The following is a 23,557-nucleotide window of genomic DNA, read 5'->3' on the forward strand; positions in this document are numbered from 1 at the left end:
GCATTGTTTCTCGGTGGATTTAGTAGTACATTCCATTCTTTTCTTTTTTTTGTTGTGTGTTTGAGCATCTCCTCTATTTTCAATCCATGAAAAGAAAGAGGATGCTCCAAACAAACAGATTATCATTTTCGCACATTTTTTCTCTCATTTTGCTTGTTGTTCAAGAAAAAAAAGGTTCTTTTCTCTATCTATTTGCACTCAGGCGATGCACTTGCGTTCTCTGAAAAAAAATCCAGATTTTTCAATGCTTCCATGTTTTATTTTTGCGCCCTTGTGCTTGCTTGAAATCGCCCGAACCCCCTTTTTTCTTTACATTTACCTTATGTTTTTTTTCTTTTCATTTTGTTGTAGGGTTCGGTTTGTCTGTCTCCTGCTAAGACAGACCCAGCTAGGTGCACCTTGGTCCGATGCAGGGCTCGGCCAGGTGTACCCTGATCTGATGCAGGGCTCGGCCAGGTGCACCCAAGCTCCTTAGCTTAGCTCTGTTTCTCTTGGCGCGCGCGACAGGCCACTGGGTACCGGAGGCACCCGAGTAGCCTAGCTAGCCTGGGGGCCTGGACCGGCCCCCCGTCCTTTGACAAAATCTGGTATGAGCCCATGGGTCCAGACCACTGAGTCTGTTAAACTGAGTGGTCTGGTCTAGAGAACCAGACCGTAGGCCCAACCTTCCTCGTTTTGGCCTTGGCGCCATAGTGGCCGCCATATGCTAGCCACACCCGGGTAGCCTTGACTGTGGACCATTGTCCCCTAACCTGCATGTCTAGTCTGAACCGCGGGTTCAGATCAAAATTTTTATCAAACCTAAGGGTCTGGTCCAGAGGACCAGACCCTATCAGTTTCACCCTGGTGCAACAGTGGGTTGCCCGGTGCTAACTACACCCGGGTACCCTACTGGTCGGGTACCTTTATGGTTAGCTGCTACCACTGGTAGCCACATGGTCTGAACCCTGGGGTTCAGACCGGGGTTGTGTCTTGGCCTTGGTCGGGTCCACAGGACCAGACCAGTGGCCTTTCTTTCAGCCTTGGCACTAGGCTGGCCGCCGGGTGCTAGTTGCACCCGGGTAGCCTGCGGGCTTGGGCTCTTTGCTTTGGTCCTGCTGCTACATGGCAGCCCCGGCCTGAACCCCTGGGTTCAGACCAAGGGTGGTCCTGGACTATGGCCTGGTCCAGAGGACCTGACCCGACCCTCTTTCTTCGCGGTTTGCCCTTTAGCACTTGTGCGGGTGCAGGCTTAGGTGTCGGGTGCTAGTGTACTTGGGTGGTCCAGCCTACCCTATTAGGCCCTCGTCCAGACGACACCCCGGGTGCAGAGCCTGGACTGAACTCTTTGGTTCAGTCCAGGGCCCCTTATGACCTATCGGGACTGGTCCGAAGGGCCAGCCTCCGGGGTCGGGTCTTGTTCTTGGATGGAACACCATGGATGCGATAGAGAGAATGTAAGTTAATCGTGAACCAGTGGAGGTTGAGATGTGTGGGTTCGCTGTCTAGTAGACTCAATTCGACACTTGGCACACTTTGTGCCTTGTTCAAATACATGTTTTGTGGCCCTACGGGTCCCAATTAGTGTTTTGGATGCGTCAGTACTTCATACCTCATTGTTAACATTCAGATAGTTGAATGGGTGTTTGGGTCTAGAGTAAACCACGTGTTTCTCCGCGGTCTCGTCTTGGCAACATTAGTATGGGTTGTCGGGTGAGCTTTATGCTGCCCACACGTATGTGAAGATTTTCATCTGTCTTAAGTTTTTGACAATTTCATCAAAATCATCAATTTAGCATCTTTGGGTTTCGCGAGCGCGGTAACCAACTGTGGTAATGCTAATGTAATTCCCATAAGTTGGGAATATTCTAGACTTCATTCTCGACACGTAAGTGTGTCGAATTTACGAATCTCCTTATGAAATTTGTTTTGCTTTGTCAGTATTAGAGCGAGATGTTTGGTGAACATTATATAACCCATTGGTGTATATATATATATATATATATATATATATATATATATATATATATATATATATATATAATTGTCCTTCGTATCGTATTTGCATCATTTTTCTTGCAAGTGCGGCGATTCACCGTGGTAATGATAATGTAATTCTCATAAGTATGGGATTAGCTAAAATTCAATCTCAACGCGTGAATATGTTGAAATCAAGAATCTTTCCTATGAAAGTGGCCTTGCTATGCGAGAATTGTCCTTTTATGACATTTGAAGTTCTAACTGCTTGGAATTTGTAATCATAAGCTTGCAATACTTATTTCAGCTTAATGTACATATAATTATGATTACGTTATGCTCTTTGAATTGCATATCTCTTAAAAATGTGGAATGGTACACTCGCTTGCACAATATCATGTAATTTAAGTATGTTGTTTTTCTTAGATATGCATATGTATCTTTGCCTTTGTTTCATAATTGTGCGATTAACTTGAGGTTATGTGGTTCTTAGTGTCGCACGTGCACGTAGCACATCTTGACACTTGTACTACTTAGTATGTACCTTGAAAGGGTACATTTGGTCTGGTGCTTGAGGCATTGATGAGTGCATGAAGTACACATTATACATGCGATGTAAAGAATGATGAAGACTTAAACACCATAGGGTATGAACAATATACTGTTGTGGTTTATAGACTCAGTTAGAGCCTTTGGGCGATGGCCCCATGATCATGAGTGAGCTCACATATATCTATACCCTAGAAATGAAAAAGATAAAATGGTGTTTTAATCGCCTTCACAGGCGATGCGCTCTTTGTTGGCCGTGTGAGACTGAGCACGTGACTAGAAAAGCTAAGTCCTCGTTTGCGTACCCCGCAGGGACCATGAGGCATAAATACCTCAAAGGGAGGTATGACTTGATAAATGAACCTAAAAAAAAAAACCACTGCGCCCCATTCACAAAACGGTTCACCTTAAAGAGGGTGGACGGTATAACCTTGAGTAACTAGTCGTTACTACAACACGTGTTTTGACAGGAGCTGTAGCGTCCTTTGATCTCCAGTCACTCAGAGTTAGGGAGGTCGAGGCGATCTTTTAAAATACCTCACTACTGCAGTAGTATGGATTGCAATCCTAACCTATGCGAGGGTTTCTCACAGTTGCATGTTGCTCGCATGAGATTTACTCGGTTTGTAGCATCCCTTGTTACCACATTAGAAATTAAATAACAGACACCAGGTGCATGACTCACAAAATGCAAGGTTTTTTTGTGTACCCGAAGGAGTAATCAAAAGAACTTAAAATACTAACCAATTACAACTGACTTACTTTAGTAGTTCTTTACTTGCTACGTTGTTTCTGCTCTCGTTCTGCTTTCTTTATTGCTTTTAGCTACTTGTGTACAGTAGATGTGTAGTTCCTTGTTTTACTGCTACAGCCTGTTGTACTTGTACTTTTGTGGTTATTTATAATTTTAGCATGTACACTTACCTGATACTTGCACGCACATATATTCCATGCTATATACATGCTCTTCCTTTGAGAAATAGAGATATGATGTTGTTGATTCTTCACCACCTTGCAAGAGTGCTGACCCCGTTTTATGGGGATGCAAGTGATGAATAGGTACAACGACGATGTGATGGCACACGGACTGGAGGTTTGGGGACCCACACTTAGTTGCAGATCCTGGCTCCTTGTTGGTATTGGGGTTTTGAGGGGATGTCCCTCTTATTTTTGAGAGACTGTGAGATTTGATGAACCTTTGTCTCATTTTGTATTTAAACACTTTGGGTTGTATATTTTGGACATTGATGGATATGTATCACTTACCTGTGGCCCGCTCAGACTTGTGGCCTTTTGCCCTTGTTTACCCCTTTCTTTAGAAGATTTCCGTTGTTTGTCATAAAAACCATTTCAAAAAAAAAATCTCAAAAATCAAAGGATTTTTTCAAGGTTAGGGTTTGGGGAGCCACACTTCACACATATTCATACTGCCCATATCACCTAAAATATATGTATAAGTATGTTTGTCTAGGCTGCATAACGTGTCATCAGATATATGCTCGCTTGGTGCAGAAAAATGTGTTAGTGTTGTAAAGAATCATTACATACGTGTAGACTGCATATGGTCATTGGCTGGGGCAGCGATTGTTTTGTCTAAGCCCAACATAGTGTCGATAGAGTCTTAGTGTTGTCTCGTATGCAGTGCAACATAGCTTCGGGCTTGGTGGGTATGTGTTGTATCCCGAGTTTGCCCGAATTGATAAAAATATTTGTTGTTTACTTATGCTTATGAGATTTAATATAATATTGGCATAAATATGCTTATTATGAATACGTGAATTTTGAGGTTATGATGTTGTTGTATTAATATGATCATGTGCATGTTTGCATATTAACATGATCAGAACTCTCCTTTTGATATATGCACCAATCCAAAATTATCCTATGTTTTAACCGTCGATGGGACCTCTTTAAAAATAAAAATTATTGCAACTTTAGACTAAAAAACTCCTCAAATTTTCTTTATTTAAAAAGTTAGAGTAATTCTCAAACTTAAATCTTTTTTTGGTTTCTCAAATAAATGATCATGGATGTAAAATCTTTTTCTCGCCAAAAGATTGCACCATGGAGGATCTTTGGTGAAGAGAGGAGATTTTTACTACATGGATTTTTTGTCTATTCCTTCTTCCAAGTCATTTTGTAATTATGTCCAAGAAAAGAATATTGAAATTTGGCATAAGAGACTTGGACATCCTAGCATTTCAAAGATGTATCTATTTTCCTTTTTGAAAACTTGTTGGAATAAAAAAGAAATTACTTGTAAAGATTGTATTTAAAAAAAGAAATCTATATCATTTTCTTTTAGAACCTTTGTTTTAAATAGACCTTTTAAGTTAATGCACTCAGATGTATGGGGACCCTCTTTAGTCATATCAAAGGGTGGTTACTCATATTATGTTGTTTTTATTGATGACTTTACGAGATATCCATGGTTCTACTTCCTTAATTTAAAATCGAATGTATTATCTCTTTTTAAAGAATTTTATATGATGATTAAAAATCAATTTCAAAATGATATTTCAATTCTTAGATCCGACTTAGGAGGTGAATATATGTCCAATGATTTTTAATATTATTTGAGAAAAAATGAGTTTGGTCACCAAAGAACTTGTCCTAAATCTCCTCAACAAAATGGGTTAGCGGAAAGAAAACATAGACATATAATGAAAGTCGTTAGAACCCTACTTATCTCTAAAAAAGTTCATATAAAATTTTGAGCCGAAGTCGTTTCGACATCAACTTACTTGATAAATAAAATACTTTTTTCTTCCTTACAAAATGTTTCTTCATTTGAAAAATTGTTTAAAATGTCACATGATTTCAAAAGGCTATATATTTTTTGTTGCAAGTGCTTTGTGCTTTCCTACAAAAGGGATAAGTTATCACCAAAGGCCATTAAATGCGTATTCATGAGATATGGTAACAATAAAAAAAGGGTATCAATGTTTTGACTCTAAAAATGACAAACTTTGTGTCCAAAGATGTAGCCTTCTTGGAAAATAAAAATGGATTTGATAAAGATAACAATAAAGAAATAGACTATTCATTCTTGTTTGATCTCTTGTCAAGGCAAGAAATTGGTTATTGTGAATCAAATGATTGTGAGGTAAATTGTGATGATACTTTAAATAAATATGATCTTGTTGAGAATCACAATAGTGGTCCTTTAGAATTATCTTTTATTAATAATCATTTAATAGAAAACCCTTCACAAAATATTCAAGTTTATGCCCGGCAGATGCATGGAGACCAAATGTAATTTTAAAAAATATTCTCAAGACCTTTCAATAAATGAAACACCTAGTCAAGATGTGTCTCTAGAGAACACCACACTTAGGAAATGTCATAGAACTCTCCATTCACCAAATTGGTTTGTATCCTATGCAACATTCTCACCAAACTATAGAACATGCCTACTAGCTATTTATTCTTATTACTAACCCTCTCATTATAATGATGCTAAAGATAGTCCTCATTGAGTTGAAGCTATGAATATAGAATTAGAAGCCCTTCAAAATGACCATACTTGAAAAATAGTGAATTTGCCTTTAAGAAAGAAACTCGTAGGTTGCATGTGGTGTTTAAAGTTAAGACTAAAAGTGATGAAACTCTCAAAAGATATAAGGCTAGGTTAATTGCCAATGGTTACTCACAAGAATATGAATTTGATTATGAAGAAACTTTTACACCTAGAGCTAGGATGTAAAGCCCATAATTTTTAAAGATTATTAATAAATAAAAAAATCATTTTTTATCTCCAAATTCAAAATATGTTTCTAGCTTTTGAATTTCTTTTATTGATATATTACATGTTCATTTGTTCATTTCTGGCCAATCAAGGCATAATTTGTATTTATAGAATTATTTTGGGATATAAATCACTATATATATTATATTTAAATATGTTTTTTATAGAGTTTTTAAATTATTAGAGTGTATTTGTATATTATTGGCTCTTGGTAATGATTTATAGGGAATTTTGCTATTTTTGGCTAATCTTGATACAATTGACATTTTTGGAGTTTTTGGCATTTGCGGCCCCACATGAAGGGTTCGTTGTATTGCTTGGGTAGCGGTCTTTGAAACCCCTCAGTTTTTTGGATTTTGATTTATTATTCTTTATATTATTAAGATTAGATATCTTAACTGAACTTATAGAGAGCATGTTTAGGCAGTAATTGTGTAAGCATGATGTTGTTGCACTAAATATTTAAATGAATTGCAAATACAAGTTATGCACACACACCGTACTTAGTTGTGGATATCTAGGGTTGTTATGTATGCATAAGTTGCCATATATGTTTAACTGATTTGAGTGTACAACATACCAAAAATGTGATATTATGATAAGTATCAAAACGACTATAAGCCAGTGTGCATTGAATGCAATGCAATGCGAAATGCAAATCAAGTAAATATCCATGGTAAGTACGTGGTGCAAATTCATCACTCAATAAATTTATTTTATAATATGCAACTGCTTCATGCTCACATACTTCACTTAGTTGTGAATATGTAGGACTCTTGTGATTGTAGTCCAAATATCATGTTTGTCATAATTGTAGTTAGCAGAATATAAAGTGTGTTTGTTGCAGGTACACCTATCTGTGGGTTTGAAAGCTCGTGCACTTATAAATGTATATATATATATATGTAATATGTGCCATCATACTTTGGTTTGCGCATACTATATTGCTTTGCATGTTTGTATGAGTTTGATACATGATGCACATGTAACTACTATGAATATGTGTAAGTCGTATTCGATGCATATTGTAAATGTTATATATATTATCTTGTCATATGATAGACTCATTTATTCTTGTATGAAAGAATGCATGTGAATGCTATAAATTGTTTTGAACTTGTATGCCTTGTTTGCTTGAGAAACATGTGTGTATGATGTCAATGAGATTTTGACCTACCTTTCTTACACAATTATATCTAAGATGATATATCGATTCATGTGGTGATAAATGTATATATGACTTGAATCCTGTGTATAACTTGAACTATATAGGAGCTACGTATGTTAAGATTTAGTTGCTTTGTATTATGAAATATACATGTTCATGTATGCATGTATAAAACTCATGTTTGTATATGCATACTTCGAGGTTCAATTTATAAAATACAATGTTCCGTATGACGATGATATGATGCGTAGGATGTGCGATTTTATGATTTAGAAGAAGAAGCATCCCAAAAGGATAATGTGAACACCCCAAATTTTCCAAAAATTCCCTTTTTGCCCCTGGGCCCGTTCTCTGAATAAATCAAGTCAATTTTTAAACCAAAATTCTATTTATTTCTCGGATTCGCTGAAATCCAGACCCCATTTTTTTCTGACCCAATTTCTGATCCAAATCGGATATCCGGACCCAATTCTGATCCTGGATCTCTTATTGTTCCAAAAAATAAAAAATAAAAAATAAAAACCAATTTCTTCATATTTTCTCAGAGTTTTTTCTCAATTTAGGGTCCAATCTCAATTCAAAATCCGAATTCTAATGTTTCATCAAAACTCCCAGACCCAGATCCATTCTGAAATCTTATTTCCAAAATTAGCCAGATGTTTTTCCTAAAAATCCCATTTTAGAAAATCTTGAATATTTTTAAAATAATAAACTTTACAAAAATCTTTTAAAATCTCATTCTTGATCCCCTATTTTAAATTCTTCATGTTTTCCCCATATTCTCTTATTTTTCTCTTTTAAAAAAATATAAAAAAAGAAAAGGTTTTTTAGAAAAGGGCCTAAAGCCCTCTTTTTAAAAAATCTGGTAAATGGAGAACCACCTCTTTGAAAAATGTCAAAGAAGAGGGACCCGTTGGATAAAATTTCCAACGGTCTCGGCTTATAAAAACCGACCATTGGGGTCCTTCTCATCGCTTCTTCCACTCTCCACTTTCCTCTTTCACGATCGCCTACACCCCTTATTCTTAATTCTTCTTCTCCCGATATCTTCTGTTTCTTCCCAAGCAAACCAAAGGAGGTCGGCTACCCCTGCAGGTAAGTAATCTTCTTCCTCCCCCCCTTTTTTTTTTATTTCCTGTGAAACTTTTCTTATTCGATCGTTTCTTTATTTTTAATTTCATTCCTCGCTTTTCTTTCCTTTATCTAAGGTTACAAATGGTGGGATCGACCTGCATATAGCAGGATTGACCCGCCTATTGCAACATCAATGAAGCATTCATGTTCCCACAATTCTTTTATGATTTTGTTTCTTTTTTTTTTTATTTATTCGACACTTTGTTTGTAATTCATCATCTCTCTGTTTTGATTCAATCCTATCATCGATCTGTATATTCCAATATATGTATAATTTCGTTTGGATTTCCCTTTTCTTTTTGTATCTTTGATTTTTATTTTTGTTTATTTTTGTTTGTATTCCTCATTTTAATCATCTTTCTTTCTTTTATTTGCCTGTTGGTGTTATCGATTTTCTTTTTTTATCCCCCATTTGGCATCACCGTCGATCCCTGATTTGTTATTGGTTTTATAAAGCTCTGCTAATTCAATCGATTAAATCTGGTGCATCATTTTCTCTGGGTTACATTCCTTTCCCTGTTAGTTTATATGCTTTTAATTTGTTGAATTCTTATTCTGTATCTTCATTCCGTTATGCGGTAGTAGCAATTGAATTTCTGCATTTCACCATCTATTCATTTCCCTTTCTCTATATGTGTTTCTTTCATGCATCTATTTATTTTTACATCGCATATTTCCATTTCGGGTGTATGTTGTTTTGATTACTTGACATCCTCTGTTATGTTCAACACATTCAAGCAACATTTTAATCCATGGTCAGATCTGATCTGATATCGGATTCGATCCTTAACGGCTTAGTCATTTTCATTCACATTCATTGGTTGAAGATGTAAGTCTCAGACCCAACCTGCTGCAAAAAAAAATAGGGGGTGAATTCGTGGCAAAACCCAACGTCTGGTTCCATGCTAGCATCTGATTGGATTTTGTTGAGAAGACCTCGATCAATACCTTCAAACACCCATAAACGCCATGATCCTTGGCCTGTGTAAAAGCCCAGAAGGTCGTGGATGCAGAGAATTATCTACATAAGATGGTGAAGCCTCTCAACGCTGCAAATTTTTGAAGCAACGAGCAGAAGTTTGAAAGTCTGATGCTATTGTTTATAATGCAGCTACAAAAGGTTCGTTCATCAGAAAAACAGGTAAATATACCTACCCTTTGCTGTATTCTCCAGTTTACATTTGCATACTCCAATTCACGTCATTTGCATTTGCTTTAATTTCTTTTACATGTTTCTTGTATTTATGAGAATCTGCTCCATATGTACTCAAGACACTCAACAATCCTATTAAAAATTCCTGTAGTGTTATGGATGTTCATATCACTAATCAGCTAAGACGGGAAAAAATAAATATTTGTAACACAACACTACACATATGAACCCGTGGAGAGAAAAGTGGGTATAACAATTCACAGAGTGCTTTTTTCTTTTGGGTGAGGTATGTGCTTATGTGGCCCCCTTCAAGGTGAGTTTAATGCTGAAGTGAGGTGTAAGCCTCATGAACGAATGGTTATATGTTAAAAAAAATGAATAGGAAATGAAAGTGTTGATATGATTTTACTCAGAATGAGTTTCTTTTGAGTAGCAAACATACAACCAGATGTCAAACCTAGGGATGAGTGTCCTGTCACCATGTCGTTGTACTAAAATTTCTTTTTTTTTTGTTAAGATTCTTTTCAATAAAATAAATGGATACAAGGTACCAAGATGAACAAATTTTTTTTTTAGATGTGAACTTCAATCTGTATTTTCTTTTCCCTTCAGGAGATAAATGAAAAAGAACATTGAAATACCTGTGGAATTAACAAAGACGTGTATTGGTCTGCAAGAGGAATGTGCCAAAATCATTTCACATGTGTTGATGGGATTCTGTTCTTATTTTACAAGATTGTATAGTTACATTCACTATAAAATGTGAGACACTCATGCCTGCAACCTAGTTTCCATGAGAGATGGTTTTTCTAGTCGAATTCTACCATTTAGCCAAGTATTTTTGTATATGCTGCTGCTTTTTCCATAAACTGTTTAAGTATCCGTTACTCAAAACCATCCTGTGGTAGCATCTGTTCGTACCATTCCTATTCTACTGGTTATATTTAGTTCTTATCTTCTACCTTGAGTTCTCCATTAGTCTTTTGCAAATATTCCAGCAAATGTGAAGAAGGTTGCATCTACTCCTGGTAGGCACCCTTCTGCAGAGCAAAAAAAAAAAACCAAAGACAAGGAGGAAATGTTGGTTCCTGGGGCTCTTTATCTCCAGTTTCAAGTGCATATGGTGCCAGTCTTATCACACCAATGTATTGGCAGGGATTTTGTGGACCGAATGGGCCTCCCCATGTTTAGCCTCAAATATTCTCTCAAACTTATCCTTCCAACTGCCTTCATATACACACTTGCAGTCACTAACAACATATTCCATTCCCTCATCACCTAACAACCACTCCATTACCTAGTTGCTGCCATCCACCACACTATATAGCTTTAGCCTTTACATCTATACTCTCATTCCCCCTGCTGTAGCCCCCAACAATACACAGCCACCACCTCACAACATCCACATCATCGTGTCCCATCTGTTGCATTTCTTCTTCTTAACACCTGCTAAATGCATAGTTCGCTACTACTGGTATTGCTGTACCTTACACTTTCTTCACAGCCACCTCTTGTGCCATACCTACATCACTCTCTTCATCATTCCAATCATTTCATTACACCATTGCCACCTTCTTTGTTGTCTCAACCCCATTGCATATATCTCATTGTGCACAATATACACAGCAACACACCACGCCTATCACTGCCACACCTACCGCTACTTCCAGCCTCCTTCACAATCTCTTCCTTCATATCATTTTCAGCTTGAAAACAATATCTCATTGTTCCCATGCTTCCATCCTATGCACAATACCCTTCTCAAACACTCTACCCCACCTTCTTGCTAGGATCTCACTAGTGCACAGCCTGTAGTCACACTCTTCACATTCAACACCACTTCACTAACAATATCACCCTCATCACATCTCAGTCTGCCCCTGCACATTATAATGTGTGTTTTCAGCAAAATTTCTGTTTTTTTTTACTTGTGTATTTGAGCATTTTTTTTGTATAACATGTATATGCCTTTGCTACACAAATTCGTTAAGTCTCAGTGTTTGCATTTCACTATTGTGTTGTATTTCATTCTCTGGAAACATTTGTTTCTTGATTAGTCAGCATCAGAGTGAATGATGATTCAAACAACATCTACATAGAACTATGCTTTTAGCAATGCTTTCATTTCATCATTCATTTTCCTTATTAGTTTGGAGCATTAAACCTTCACATATATCTTCTCATCTAATATGATCCATTAAACCTTTCATTTAGCATTAAATTAACATATGAATATTCCATCATCTCGTATACAATGTGATGTTTCCTTTCCATATGCATCAGTGATCTTTTGCTAAACTCTGTTTTGCAGGAAAGATGTAAATTGTTAAAATCCTTTCCTAAATTAGGCTTTGGTAAATTTGAATTCAATTCAAGTTGTAATAGTTAGATTGTAATGAGTATTTTACATTTTATGTATTGGATTAAAATGTATGAGTATGTAAATATTACTTGTTAAATGTTATTTTTCTTTTTATTTCAAAATTTCACGAATGGGAACATGAATGGCACATGCACCATTCTAATGAGAGGTAATTAATCCTAAGCAAATGACTCACATTGATGACCATAGTCAAAATGTGGGCAATGCTTATGATTCTTATCTTTTATGGAATAACATTGGATCCACACTGGATTTCTTTTAAAAAATCATCATATTTCCTGAATTTTTCTTCGTTTATCAGAGTTTAATTTGAAATTAACTCAAGATATATATCAATGGCCATAGTCAGGATATATTGAGAATTAATTTCATTTCAAACTCTATAAAGGCACAAAAATATATTTTATTCTTTATCTGAATTTAAATATAGATTATTTTATAATACATTTTATGACCATAGTCAAAGATGTATTATATTTTTAATCTTATTTTAATTCACTTAAAGAATGAAATATGCTTTTCGAAAATTCAATTTCAAATTCTTTTAATTCATTCATCATTTAGGATAGAATTATATCATATTTTCAAAATTCTTTCATATTATTTCAAAATCCAAGTGATTTTGAGATATGTTTTCAAATATCCTCTTCATTTCTCAAAATCAATCTCCAATTTTTATTCAAATTCACTCTATCTCATTTCAAAATTCAAACTTCAATTTCAAAGCCCAATTTGACTTTGAAATTTTGAGCTCACTTCCATATTCAAAATCCAATTTCCAATTCAAATCCAATTTTAAAGTTCAATTCAACTTTGAAAATTCAAATTCATTTTCATTTTCAGGATTCGATTTTAAATTCAATTCAATAACCCAGATCGTATTTTGAAGTTCAAATTAAACTTTGGAATTTTCAGATTCATCTCCTAATTTAAAAAATTCAAGTTTTAAATCAAGTTTATTCTTCTATTCTCCACTTCAAAATCCCAAATCCCCAAGTTCTTTTGAAATCTTCTCAGTCTTTAATCTTCAAATTACTTTGAGATTAAGATTAGTGCTAAATTCAACTTTACATTTTCGAATTCCACTTGGATTTCTCAAATTCACTTCTAAAATTAAATTCAATTTGGATTCCCAAAATCCAGATCCAACTTCCAATTCCACCTTGGATTCAGATTTCCAAATCCAATCTCATTTTGGATCCCAGATTTCAAAATTCAAGTCCATCTAGGATTTTAGATTTCAAATCCAAATTCCATTTTCAGATCCCATCTAGACTTCTTAAATCCAATTCAATTTTTAATATTCATTTGGATTTCTTAAAATCCAAATTCTATTCTGATTTTAAACTTTAAATTCGGAATCCAATTCCATTTTCCAAATTGATTTCCAATTCCAAACTCAATTCTATTTTTTATAAATCATCTAGATCTCAAGATTCCGACTTCAATTCCTATTTCCAAAACCATTTTCAAATCTATTTTCCAAGTCTAGATTCAATTCCAAATTCAATTTCTCTTTCAGGTTCTGAAATTAAGAATTCCTTTTTCAGAATCAATCCATTCAAATTCAAAGTCTATTTTGATTTTGAGACTCCATCTTCTTTAAAATTCTACCTTAAGTTTCAAAATCCTCTTTTTCTCTTTATTTCTTCAAATCCAAGAGCTATTTTCAAATCTTTGACTATTCCATGACTTAGAATTTCAAATCTCTTCTTCCAGATCTATTTCAAGTTCTAAGTTAGATTAAAAAATCTAACTTTTTTCAAGTCAATCTTCAACTTTTAAAAACCATTTCTTCATAATATTCTTAAATTTATTTAAAAAAAAACACTTGGATAAATCCCAGAAGTCCTAAAACTATTTTTTCGCAAAAGCATATATCTTTGTAATTGCATTGCACAATCATGTTTCTTTGTGCATGTTAGACTTAGAATAAATTCTTAGACAATATTTAGGCAAAGCGAAAGGATAAATTCGATCATTGGTTTGATTACCCATGGTAAAGGCGCCAGGAACGGTCGAACCTCGTACCGACGAGCGAATCCCGTCTCTCCATTTTTCGGCAAACTTTCAAAAATGGAGGCGAGTAAATTCAAAATCTTTTCAAAATTAAGGTCAAGTGAGACCTTTGCAAAATGATTCCTCTTCTCTTCTTTCTTTTCTTTTCTCTCTTCTTTTTTATCTTTCATTCCCCTTCAAAAAGAGAATAGAGGCTAGAAATGGAAAAGAGAAGGAAAAGAGGGAACACAAGAGAAAAATTTTTGCAATGATCACAGATAACTAGGCTGATGCAACCTGGTTGCATCAACCCCTCTGTATCGTCCCTTGGTGACCAACTTTCTAAATTTTAAATAGTGCAATATAACAATAATTTAATATCACTAACATGTGTTTTAATATTTATTGTTATATCTATTTATTTTTTTAAAGAAGTCATCCCCTCCCCGTAGTCTTGTAAGCCTTAGTGTTCAGGCCATCGTTAGGGTGTTCTGTAATAAAATATGTGAAAATACAAAACAAGAGTCTCTAAGGGCTTACAAGATCATAAACTCAAAGTGAACATGCACAAGTCCACTATGAGACAATACAAAAGCCAACAATAGCTACAACAAATATAAAAAAACATAGTTTATTCATCAAATGTTTAAGCAAAAACAACAACAGATCAAGAGAGGCAAACCCCCCTATTCATACACAAACACAAGAGAGAGAGACCATTGAGAGCTCCCAACGATTATATTTATGACCGCTAAAGAGCCCCCAAGGACACTATGGTCAAAAGACCATAGAGCCTTGCCCTACTTAATTAATGACAAAAACATAAAAATAAGAAATGAAAAGTTGTTTCTAATGAACAGTGTCTATTAAAAAAAAGACAAAAGTACCCCTGATTCAAAAGAGATTATATATATATATATATATATATATATATATATATATATATATATATACATGCTATTTTAACATGTTCCTCGGCATCACACACCCCTGTAGTTTGTGTCAATATGGCAATTGGATTTTTGCACGTGTTCCACATGTTTCCCTTTGATAGATATTTTTTCTATGTAAAAAAGGTTGAGACACATTATTTAAAAATTTTAATTACTTGTTTCTTTTTAAAATCTTATACATTTTCTTCACATTTTTAATGTTAAAAATTATGAAATTTGCAAAGCCCTAGTGTGCATTTAAACACTTCGCTTTGTAATATTTATTATTTCATTAAAAATAGTCCCACAGTACATTCATTCACGTGAAGTTCAAACAACTTATGATTGTAAAAGGGAAAAAATATGATTTTAAAAGGGTCAAAATTTGAAATTTAGTATGTAAAAGATATACTATGACACAGTGAGTACATTATACTATGGTTGGAAGCTTGCTTGTTGAAACCAATGAATCGATTCTAGTCTGCTATGAAATACTATATTCTGTTTTTCACAGCTCACTCTTCTTCATCTGGCTAGAAATTTCTGACAAACCCTTCTGTCTCACTCTATTGGCCCTTCTGTCTCACTCTATTGGTGTGTAAAGCCTATATTTGGGGTTTCTACTTTCTAGGTTATCCAATGAATCCTAGGGCTACTATGTTAAAGGTTTCTGCCTCTTAGGAGACTATTCAAGAGTATGTCATACATGAGAGCTGCTGTACAATTTTACAAATTTAGGAAACCTAGGGACAAAGAAACTGTAATAGGATCTACTAACACCAGACATGGTCATTATGAAAGTTACTAAAATGCCACTGAACCATGCCTTAAAGTTTTACATTCTCGGATCAAACCAATATTCTGAAAAACTAAACGAAAACACATAACTACAAAAAATGAATGTCGTCAATTCATGTAAGACCAAAATAGGGGTTCTAAGTACCTATGGACTGGGTCTTCTTGGATTTGTTGATATAGGTCAGGTAACTGATCCAGAACTAACCCAATTTATTCTACATTAATTATTAAACAAGCCCAAAAATTGTTATAGGTTATAGCTCAAGAATATTAGAAAATAGGCTCCATATTAGGGGACAATTTATATGGATCTTGTGTTTGGATTGTGATATGGGTCGATAGAAAAACTTTTAGATATCAACCAAAACATGGATCATAAATTGATATAATAATCCAAATCCAAGTATACAGGGTGAAAATTGATTTTCCAGATCCAACAAATTAGTCGATGTTGATCCAAATGCATGTAAATTAGAAAATGAACTTCAGAAAACTTTTAAGGACATTTTCCCCTAACTTTCAATTTTATGCTTTGGACCTTGCAACAAAACATGACCATGAATATCAGATGCTCTTCATTGACATATACTGGATTTCACTGAGTTCTGTCCTCATTCTTGTGTATGTTTACTATGACAAGTATTTCTGCACCCAGCATTATAAGCAGCCCCATATGAAACCACAGTCATGAACCAAAAAGAATAGTCAAAGGTTAGTCAAGACCAAGACCAAACTGTACAAAACCGAGTTAACCATTGAACCAAACTGTACAAAACCAGCATCATTCTTGTGTATGTTTATTATGTACAGTAGGTGAGCATGGACCATTGAACCATGAATAAGTAATGATCCTGACGAATCCATTGTCCATTAGAGAGAGAGAATACGTGGATTCTTCACTTGTTCCATGTGCTTTCCTTTATTTGTTTTTTTTATAAAGATTCTTCGCTTGTGCCATGTGCTTTCTTTCACTTTTTTATTTTTATTCTTCACCATATTTCTCCTGCGTAGGATGAAATTCAGGTTCAGACTCTCAGATCATCTCTAGCATAAGACCTAAAAGAGTTTGAACCATGTCATCTCCTTTCAATACTTCTTCTTCACTTGAGTACGAAGTCTTCTTGAGCTTCAGAGGCAAGGACACCCGCAAAGGGTTCACTGGATACCTCTTCGAAGCTCTAAAACATAAAGGGGTCCTTACTTTCATGGATGACGAGGAATTGGAGAGTGGAAAAAGGATTGACGAAAACCTTTGGAGAGCAATCGAACGCTCTGCCGTATGCATAGTTATCTTGTCTGAGAACTACGCCGACTCCCAATGGTGCTTGAAGGAGTTGGCTAAGATGGTTAGCTGCAACACGATCATCTTCCCTGTCTTTTACCACGTTGATCCTTCAGATGTTCGTCGACAAAAAGGCCCCTATGAAGAAGCATTCCGTGACTATGAAAGGCGTTGTTGTCTACACCCTGACGATAAGAAGTATATTGAAGCGGAGAAAGTGAGGGAATGGAAGGAGGCATTGACGCAAGTTGGTAATCTCAAAGGCTTTGATCTTGACGACCAGTACAATGGGTACACGTCTCTCTCTTTCTCTCTCTCTCTCTCCAAGATAGAGGTTGCTTCTTGTGGCTAGGAATGAAATGGATCAGATATGGGATTGGTCGGGTTCTGCTTGACCCCATACTAGATGACATTTTCAAGAGGGAATGGGTTCGAAATCACATCCTGATCGGGTCAACTTGGTGTCGTAGTACAGTTATAGATTTTTATATGATATGAGACGTTGCGGTACTTTATCAGTTGAAGATGGCAGAACCTATTGATTTTCATGTGAAAACGATAAATTATGTGTACACTAACCCCAAACTGAATCAGAAAATATTTGGTTACCCAGTCCGTCCTCAATGGGTTTAGTAGCTAACTAGCAGCCATTTGTGCTCTGAATATGATCTTTGATTCCGGTATATGTTAGGGAGACCAGATCAAGTGATTGGATCAAGTACCTTGCAAACTAATGGGTCCAATCAATGGATTCCTCGCATCCCTACTTGGTGGGAGTAGCTGTTTGGCATCCATAAGGTTCTGTTTGGGAGCTGGAGATGATGGTACACCAACCCTTACAGGTGTTTGGGCGCCCTGTTTTGGGAGATGACAATGGTGTTGAGAGTGGAGAAAGGTGGTGCAGATGGGCAATTTTCAACTCCAGCCTCACCGCCCATTTACTTTTCCGCTCTCATCTCCAACACCCGGCTAAAGAAGTAGATCTGATCTAATAACCTAGGTCCAAGAATAAGCCCAATTCAGTCCGTGACAACTTTGCACCCTTCAGTTTTGTTACATATCTGATGGTGGGAGTTGGGGTCATATGCTGTGACCCTTTTGCATCCTTCTTTTGGGTTCCTTTACCAGTTTTAATTCTAATTTGCTCCAATGAGCGTGGTTTGAAATGCATCTGGCTACAAAATTTATAGCTTTTAATTGGACATGACAACCTTCGGAAAACCCTGATCCTTTTTTCCAACAATATATAGAGAGATCTAATAAAATCCAGCCAATCAAAGTGATGTGGGATTAATTAATCCACATCCTGGTGAGAATGTGGACCAAAAATCCTAGCAGTTGGTTGAATGTAGGACGGATCCCATCCTATGTGAAATATGATGGGATCCGTACTCCTTCGTGAATCCTATTTTCAACTAAATCCGTTATCAAATACCAACATTCGCCGGTCGCCCGAGTGGGAGTGAGCTTGGAGAGAAGATGATGAGCCCTTCATCTCAGGTTCGCTCCCACTTGATATGCAGGTTTACCTCACAAAGTGACCTGGTTCTCGGTGGGGGCTCCTCATCAATAAAAAGAAAAACCAAATACAATAGTGCTTTCTTCGATGAACATACATTTGAAAAATGTTTACAAGACATTTTCTTATTGCATCTCTTCTCTTATTGGTGTTGCTCTAACGATTAAAACATGCAGAAAAGAGTCAGAATTGATCCAAATAATCGTCAGGAAGGTTTTGCATGAGGACAAACGCAATACATTGGATCTCACCAAGCACCCTGTTGGAATGGAACGTCGGGTAGACAAGATGATGGAATTGTTGGACATCGAAGCTGAAGATGTTAGAATGATAGGCATTTGTGGTATGGGGGGTATCGGGAAATCAACACTAGCCAAAGTCATCAATAATACAATCTCTGATAGGTTCGATGCTGCAAGCATAATTTCAAATATCAGGGAAGCAGCAGGACAACACAATGGGCTGGTCACGTTGCAAAAACAACTGATTTCTCAGATTGCAAATGGCGATAACCCAACGATTTATGATGTGGATCAAGGTGCGAGCATAATAAGGCAGAGATGCCGTTTCAAAAAAGTCCTCATTATTATTGATGATGTTGATAAAATAGATCAACTTAATAAATTGGCTGGTGAACGAGACTGGTTTGAGAAAGGAAGTCGGGTCATAATTACAACGAGAGATGAGCACGTACTAAATGTGCATCATGTGAAGGATCATGAGATTTATAGGCCTGAAGAAATGGATGCAGAAGAATCACTTGAGCTATTTAGTTGGCATGCTTTCGGGAGAAGACAGCCTCTCGATCCATTTATGGAGATATCCCGAGAAGTAGTATCAGTCACGGGTGGACTTCCTTTAGCATTGGAAGTATTGGGTTCAGAGTTGTTTGACAAGACAGAGGAGGGAGAATGGGAAGAAATGTTGGAGAAGTTGAGGCGTGTTCCTCACACTAGTATTCAAGAAAGGTTGAAAATAAGCTACGATGGGCTTGACCAACAGCAGAAGACAATATTTCTCGACATCGCATGCTTGTTTATTGGTGAGGAAAGAGAATATGTGACCGATGTACTCAAAGCGTGTGGGTTCGCCTCGAACCTAACAATTAAAGTACTCTTGCATAAATCTCTCTTGAAGATTGATGAAGATGATGATACATTGGTGATGCATGATCAATTGCGAGATATGGGGAGAAACATAGCAAACCATAGCAGGATATGGGATGACGATGATGCATGGGATGTATTGAATGATCGTAAGGTAATAACTAATTAATGGTACAATTTATTTACTAATATTTATTTGTTTCGACAAAGACGTAGATGGAGCTATGACAAATCTGATTGGCACACAAATTAAAAACATGACAAATCTGATTAATGTACGTTGTCACCTGAAAAATTAGAGGACAAGTTATTATGGCCTAAAAAAAGGCAGGTGGTAAGACAAATTAAGGGCAAAACTGAAAAGAAACAAAATAATTTGGCTATGTTTTGTCATATTTTTCTCATTTGCCGTCATATATGGTATCATGCAAAACCTTTGCGTCATAGTCGTTCTCTATTTCACAACTTGACAGTGTACATGTTGGGCATATCCAGGGGTCAGAAAATATTGAAGGCCTCCTTATTGATGGTCCTCTTGATTTAAGTCTGAGCACTGAAGCTTTCACCAAAATGTCCAGTTTGAGATTGCTCCGTATCAATATGGTGTCAATCTTGAAGGCGATTTCAGCAAAATGCCCAAAAGTTTGAGATGTTTAGAATGGCAAGACTGCATGTTAGGATCACTACCAGAGGAGTTCGACCTCAAGCGGATTGGGTATCTCGACTTATCAGGTAGTAAAATGGTGGGACTATGGGATGGAAATAAGGTTAGTATTTTAATTAATGTTTATATTCCTTCTTTCTTTGCACTTTCTAGTTGTGATTGCTTCCTTAAACAAGACAGCGGTTTTTGCATGTTGGCAGGTCTTCCATGATTTAAGAGTTCTTAAGCTTGAGGGATGCAGTGAACTTCAGAAATCTCCTAATTTTGATCGTTTACCAAATTTACAAAAACTCTTACTCTCCGGATGTGAGAAATTGGGCTCGCTTGACGAATCCATTGGTTGTCTTACGGAGTTGATTATCTTTGACTTATCTGACTGTGAGGCTCTCACGCATCTGCCAGATTCAATTTGCAATATGAAGAAGTTACGTGAGTTGGATCTTTCTGAAACAAGAATTAGAGAGCTGCCCCTTTCTATTGGGTCCCTTCACAATTTAGAGAAACTATTTCTGGATGGTTGTGATAGGCTAAGAAGCTTGCCGGATTCAATTGGGAACTTGAACAAGTTACCTGAGTTGAGTCTTAGTGGAACAAGAATTAGAGAGCTGCCCCTTTCTATTGGGTCCCTTCACAATTTAGAGAAACTATCTCTGATTGGTTGTGATAGGCTAAGAAGCTTGCCGGATTCAATTGGGAACTTGAACAAGTTACGTGAGTTGGATCTTGAGTGGACAAAAATTACAGAGCTTCCTTTTTCTATTGGGTCCCTTCACAATTTAGAGAAACTATCTTTGTCTTATTGTGATAGGCTAAGAAGCTTGCCGGATTCAATTGGGAACTTGAACGAGTTACGTGAGTTGGATCTTGAGTGGACAAAAATTACAGAGCTTCCCTTTTCTATTGGGTCCCTTCACAATTTAGAGAAACTATCTTTGTCTTATTGTGATAGGCTAAGAAGCTTGCCGGATTCAATTGGGAACTTGAACAAGTTAAGTGAGTTGGATCTTGAGTGGACAAAAATTACAGAGCTTCCCTTTTCTATTGGGTCCCTTCACAATTTAGAGGAACTGTTTCTGGGTGGTTGTGATAAGCTAAGAAGCTTGCCCGATTCAATTGGGAACTTGAACAAGTTAGGAGAGTTGGATCTTAGTGGAACAAGAATTAGAGAGCTGCCCCTTTCTATTGGGTCCCTTCACAATTTAGAAGAACTATCTCTGTCTGATTGTGATAGGCTAACAAGCTTGCCGGATTCAATTTGGGGGTTGACTGAACTGCAGAGATTAAGTTTTTCGGGCTGTAAGCAAATAAGTGCATTGCCTCATTCTTTGGGGAATCTCGTAAACCTAAAAGAACTCAGTTTGGATCGCACTGACATTAAAGAGCTTCCCAGATCCATAGTGTCCCTTGAGAAGCTGGAGAAGTTGGACATCCATGGTACAAAGCTGACAACTCCACTTCCTTTATGGGAGTTGAAAAGTTTAAAAACTTTATTCGTGGGGGATATTGACGGTGAAGAGGAGGAAGTGGACCTACAAAATAAGATTGAGAGCAACAGTGAGGAATATCCCGAAGAAGCTGAAGAATCTGCAGAGGAAAGTAACGAAGGGGAAGAGAGTAAAATTGAGGAAAGTCCTGAAGAAGAAGAAGAAGAAGAAGAAGAAGAAGAAGAAGAAGAGAGTAAACTTGAGGAGCATCCTGAAGAATGCCACGAAGAAGAAGAGAAAGAAGTACTGATAAGTGGATACTCTGAAAAGACCCAGGAGTACAGGAAGATCTATCGCAAAATTCCCAATTCCTACTGGGAATTGCTCGTCAGGGTTGGGAATCAATCAAGGTACATACATCTAGTACTGTATCAAAAGGATTACCGCATGCCAGAAGGTCGCAGGGGATGGCAAAGGCTGATTTTCCCTAGTGATTTTGTCCTTGAATCAATCAGCCCAGGATCTGATGAGAGGGACAGTGCTCCACCATCGGCATTGGAAGCTATTGTTGTGAACAATGTGGGGTCACCATCCAGAAACATTGAGCATGGAATTGACACTACAATAATCGGTGAGGAGGAGACACCCTGTGGAATCAATCATCAGCTTCCGGAGCCATCAAGCATACACGAGAAGGAAAATAAACATGGAAAACGGAATGTAGCATTTCTAATGCCATTGGGAATCTTCTGCGTGTGTCTTCTCATTTTCTGCATAAAAGGCTTCCGCAAACGCTAATGAGTAGTTGGTGAAATCTCTTCTTCTCCATAATCTCATCAATCCCTAGAGTGTAGTAATTACCATCTCCTAATTCTGAAAAGAGTCGCACCTTTTAATGCTGTGCCCTGTTCTTGGGCTGTTTATTTTTTTCCTTGCTGTATATTGCTGATCGCTACTGATGTTATTTTCGTTACTATTTTTTCATAGGAAAAAAAGGGTGCGTGAGAATACTGTCACTGGGAAAATAGTGGTGATGGCTACAATCAGAAAACCTTTTAAATGCTTTTTTTTTTTTTTACCTGTAAAATTCTAGGTTGTTTACTTATTTTGTGCTTTATGAGGAGTCGGAATGACAATGGTGGAACTGTGAATGAGCAATTCCTCAGCTCTAGGTTCAGGACAATAGAAATCCATTGCGGGTAATGATCGCATGGGGTAATTTCTCATGACCTTCAAATGAAATAGTTTAATGGTTCTTAAGTCATCACCATCCGATCACATATCATAAGTAATCTGAGTTGCCGCCTCCTCATAGTCGAGACTGCTGCCGACCTAACAACAACTATTTTTGATGGAATAGCTAAGCACCTACAGAGCTTCTTATAGTATTAGCTGATGTTAATAGTTCCAAAAAAATGCATTACTAAGGTTACATTGCCATTTCTTGCATTGTGCTGGCACAGAGACCTATAGAAATAGGCAGACAAGGGCAAAAAAAATCCCCAGTGATAGAACTTGGACTTAAACAATTAATGAACCACCATTCTACCATCTCACCTCTATGAACGTCAATGAGGGGCACAAAAATTGCTTGAGAATGCTTTCATGTTGGTCTTTTATATGCCCGGCCTTAATCAATCTTTAGTATGTACAGTACCTATTTATTAATATTTATTGGAACCTTCAACCGCATCATCAAGTTGGAATGTCCCAAGTTGGTCCTGTTTCATTTAGCTCTTAGAT

At 36.7% G+C, this 23,557-nt stretch overlaps 1 protein-coding gene and 1 pseudogene across 2 annotated transcripts; both read left to right on the forward strand.

Annotated features, from left to right (window-relative positions):
* The first annotated feature begins 16,892 nt into the window (after positions 1-16,892).
* Positions 16,893-19,956, forward strand: LOC149844616 (disease resistance protein Roq1 pseudogene; annotated as a pseudogene). The gene is made up of 2 exons (XR_016427381.1): positions 16,893-17,392; positions 18,797-19,956. The product of XR_016427381.1 is annotated as a disease resistance protein Roq1 pseudogene (transcript).
* Positions 19,957-20,397: 441 nt separating this feature from the next.
* On the forward strand, positions 20,398-22,743 carry LOC149844617 (uncharacterized). The gene is made up of 2 exons (XM_089985628.1): positions 20,398-20,493; positions 20,591-22,743. Exons 1-2 carry the CDS (start codon positions 20,398-20,400, stop codon positions 22,610-22,612), a joined length of 2,118 nt encoding a protein of 705 aa, XP_089841754.1. The 3' UTR covers positions 22,613-22,743.
* Positions 22,744-23,557: the final 814 nt, after the last annotated feature.

The sequence above is a fragment of the Nuphar pumila genome, chromosome 2, assembly GCF_984573655.1.
Source record: "Nuphar pumila chromosome 2, dmNupPumi1.hap1.1, whole genome shotgun sequence".
Classification (NCBI taxonomy): domain Eukaryota; kingdom Viridiplantae; phylum Streptophyta; class Magnoliopsida; order Nymphaeales; family Nymphaeaceae; genus Nuphar; species Nuphar pumila.

Excerpts from the sequence above, each read along its gene's own strand:
- LOC149844617 (XM_089985628.1), top strand. The coding sequence starts at position 20,398 with ATGTTAGGATCACTACCAGAGGAGTTCGACCTCAAGCGGATTGGGTAT. Across the intron at positions 20,494-20,590 it reads GACTATGGGATGGAAATAAG|GTCTTCCATGATTTAAGAGT; the intron begins GTTAGTATTTTA and ends GCATGTTGGCAG.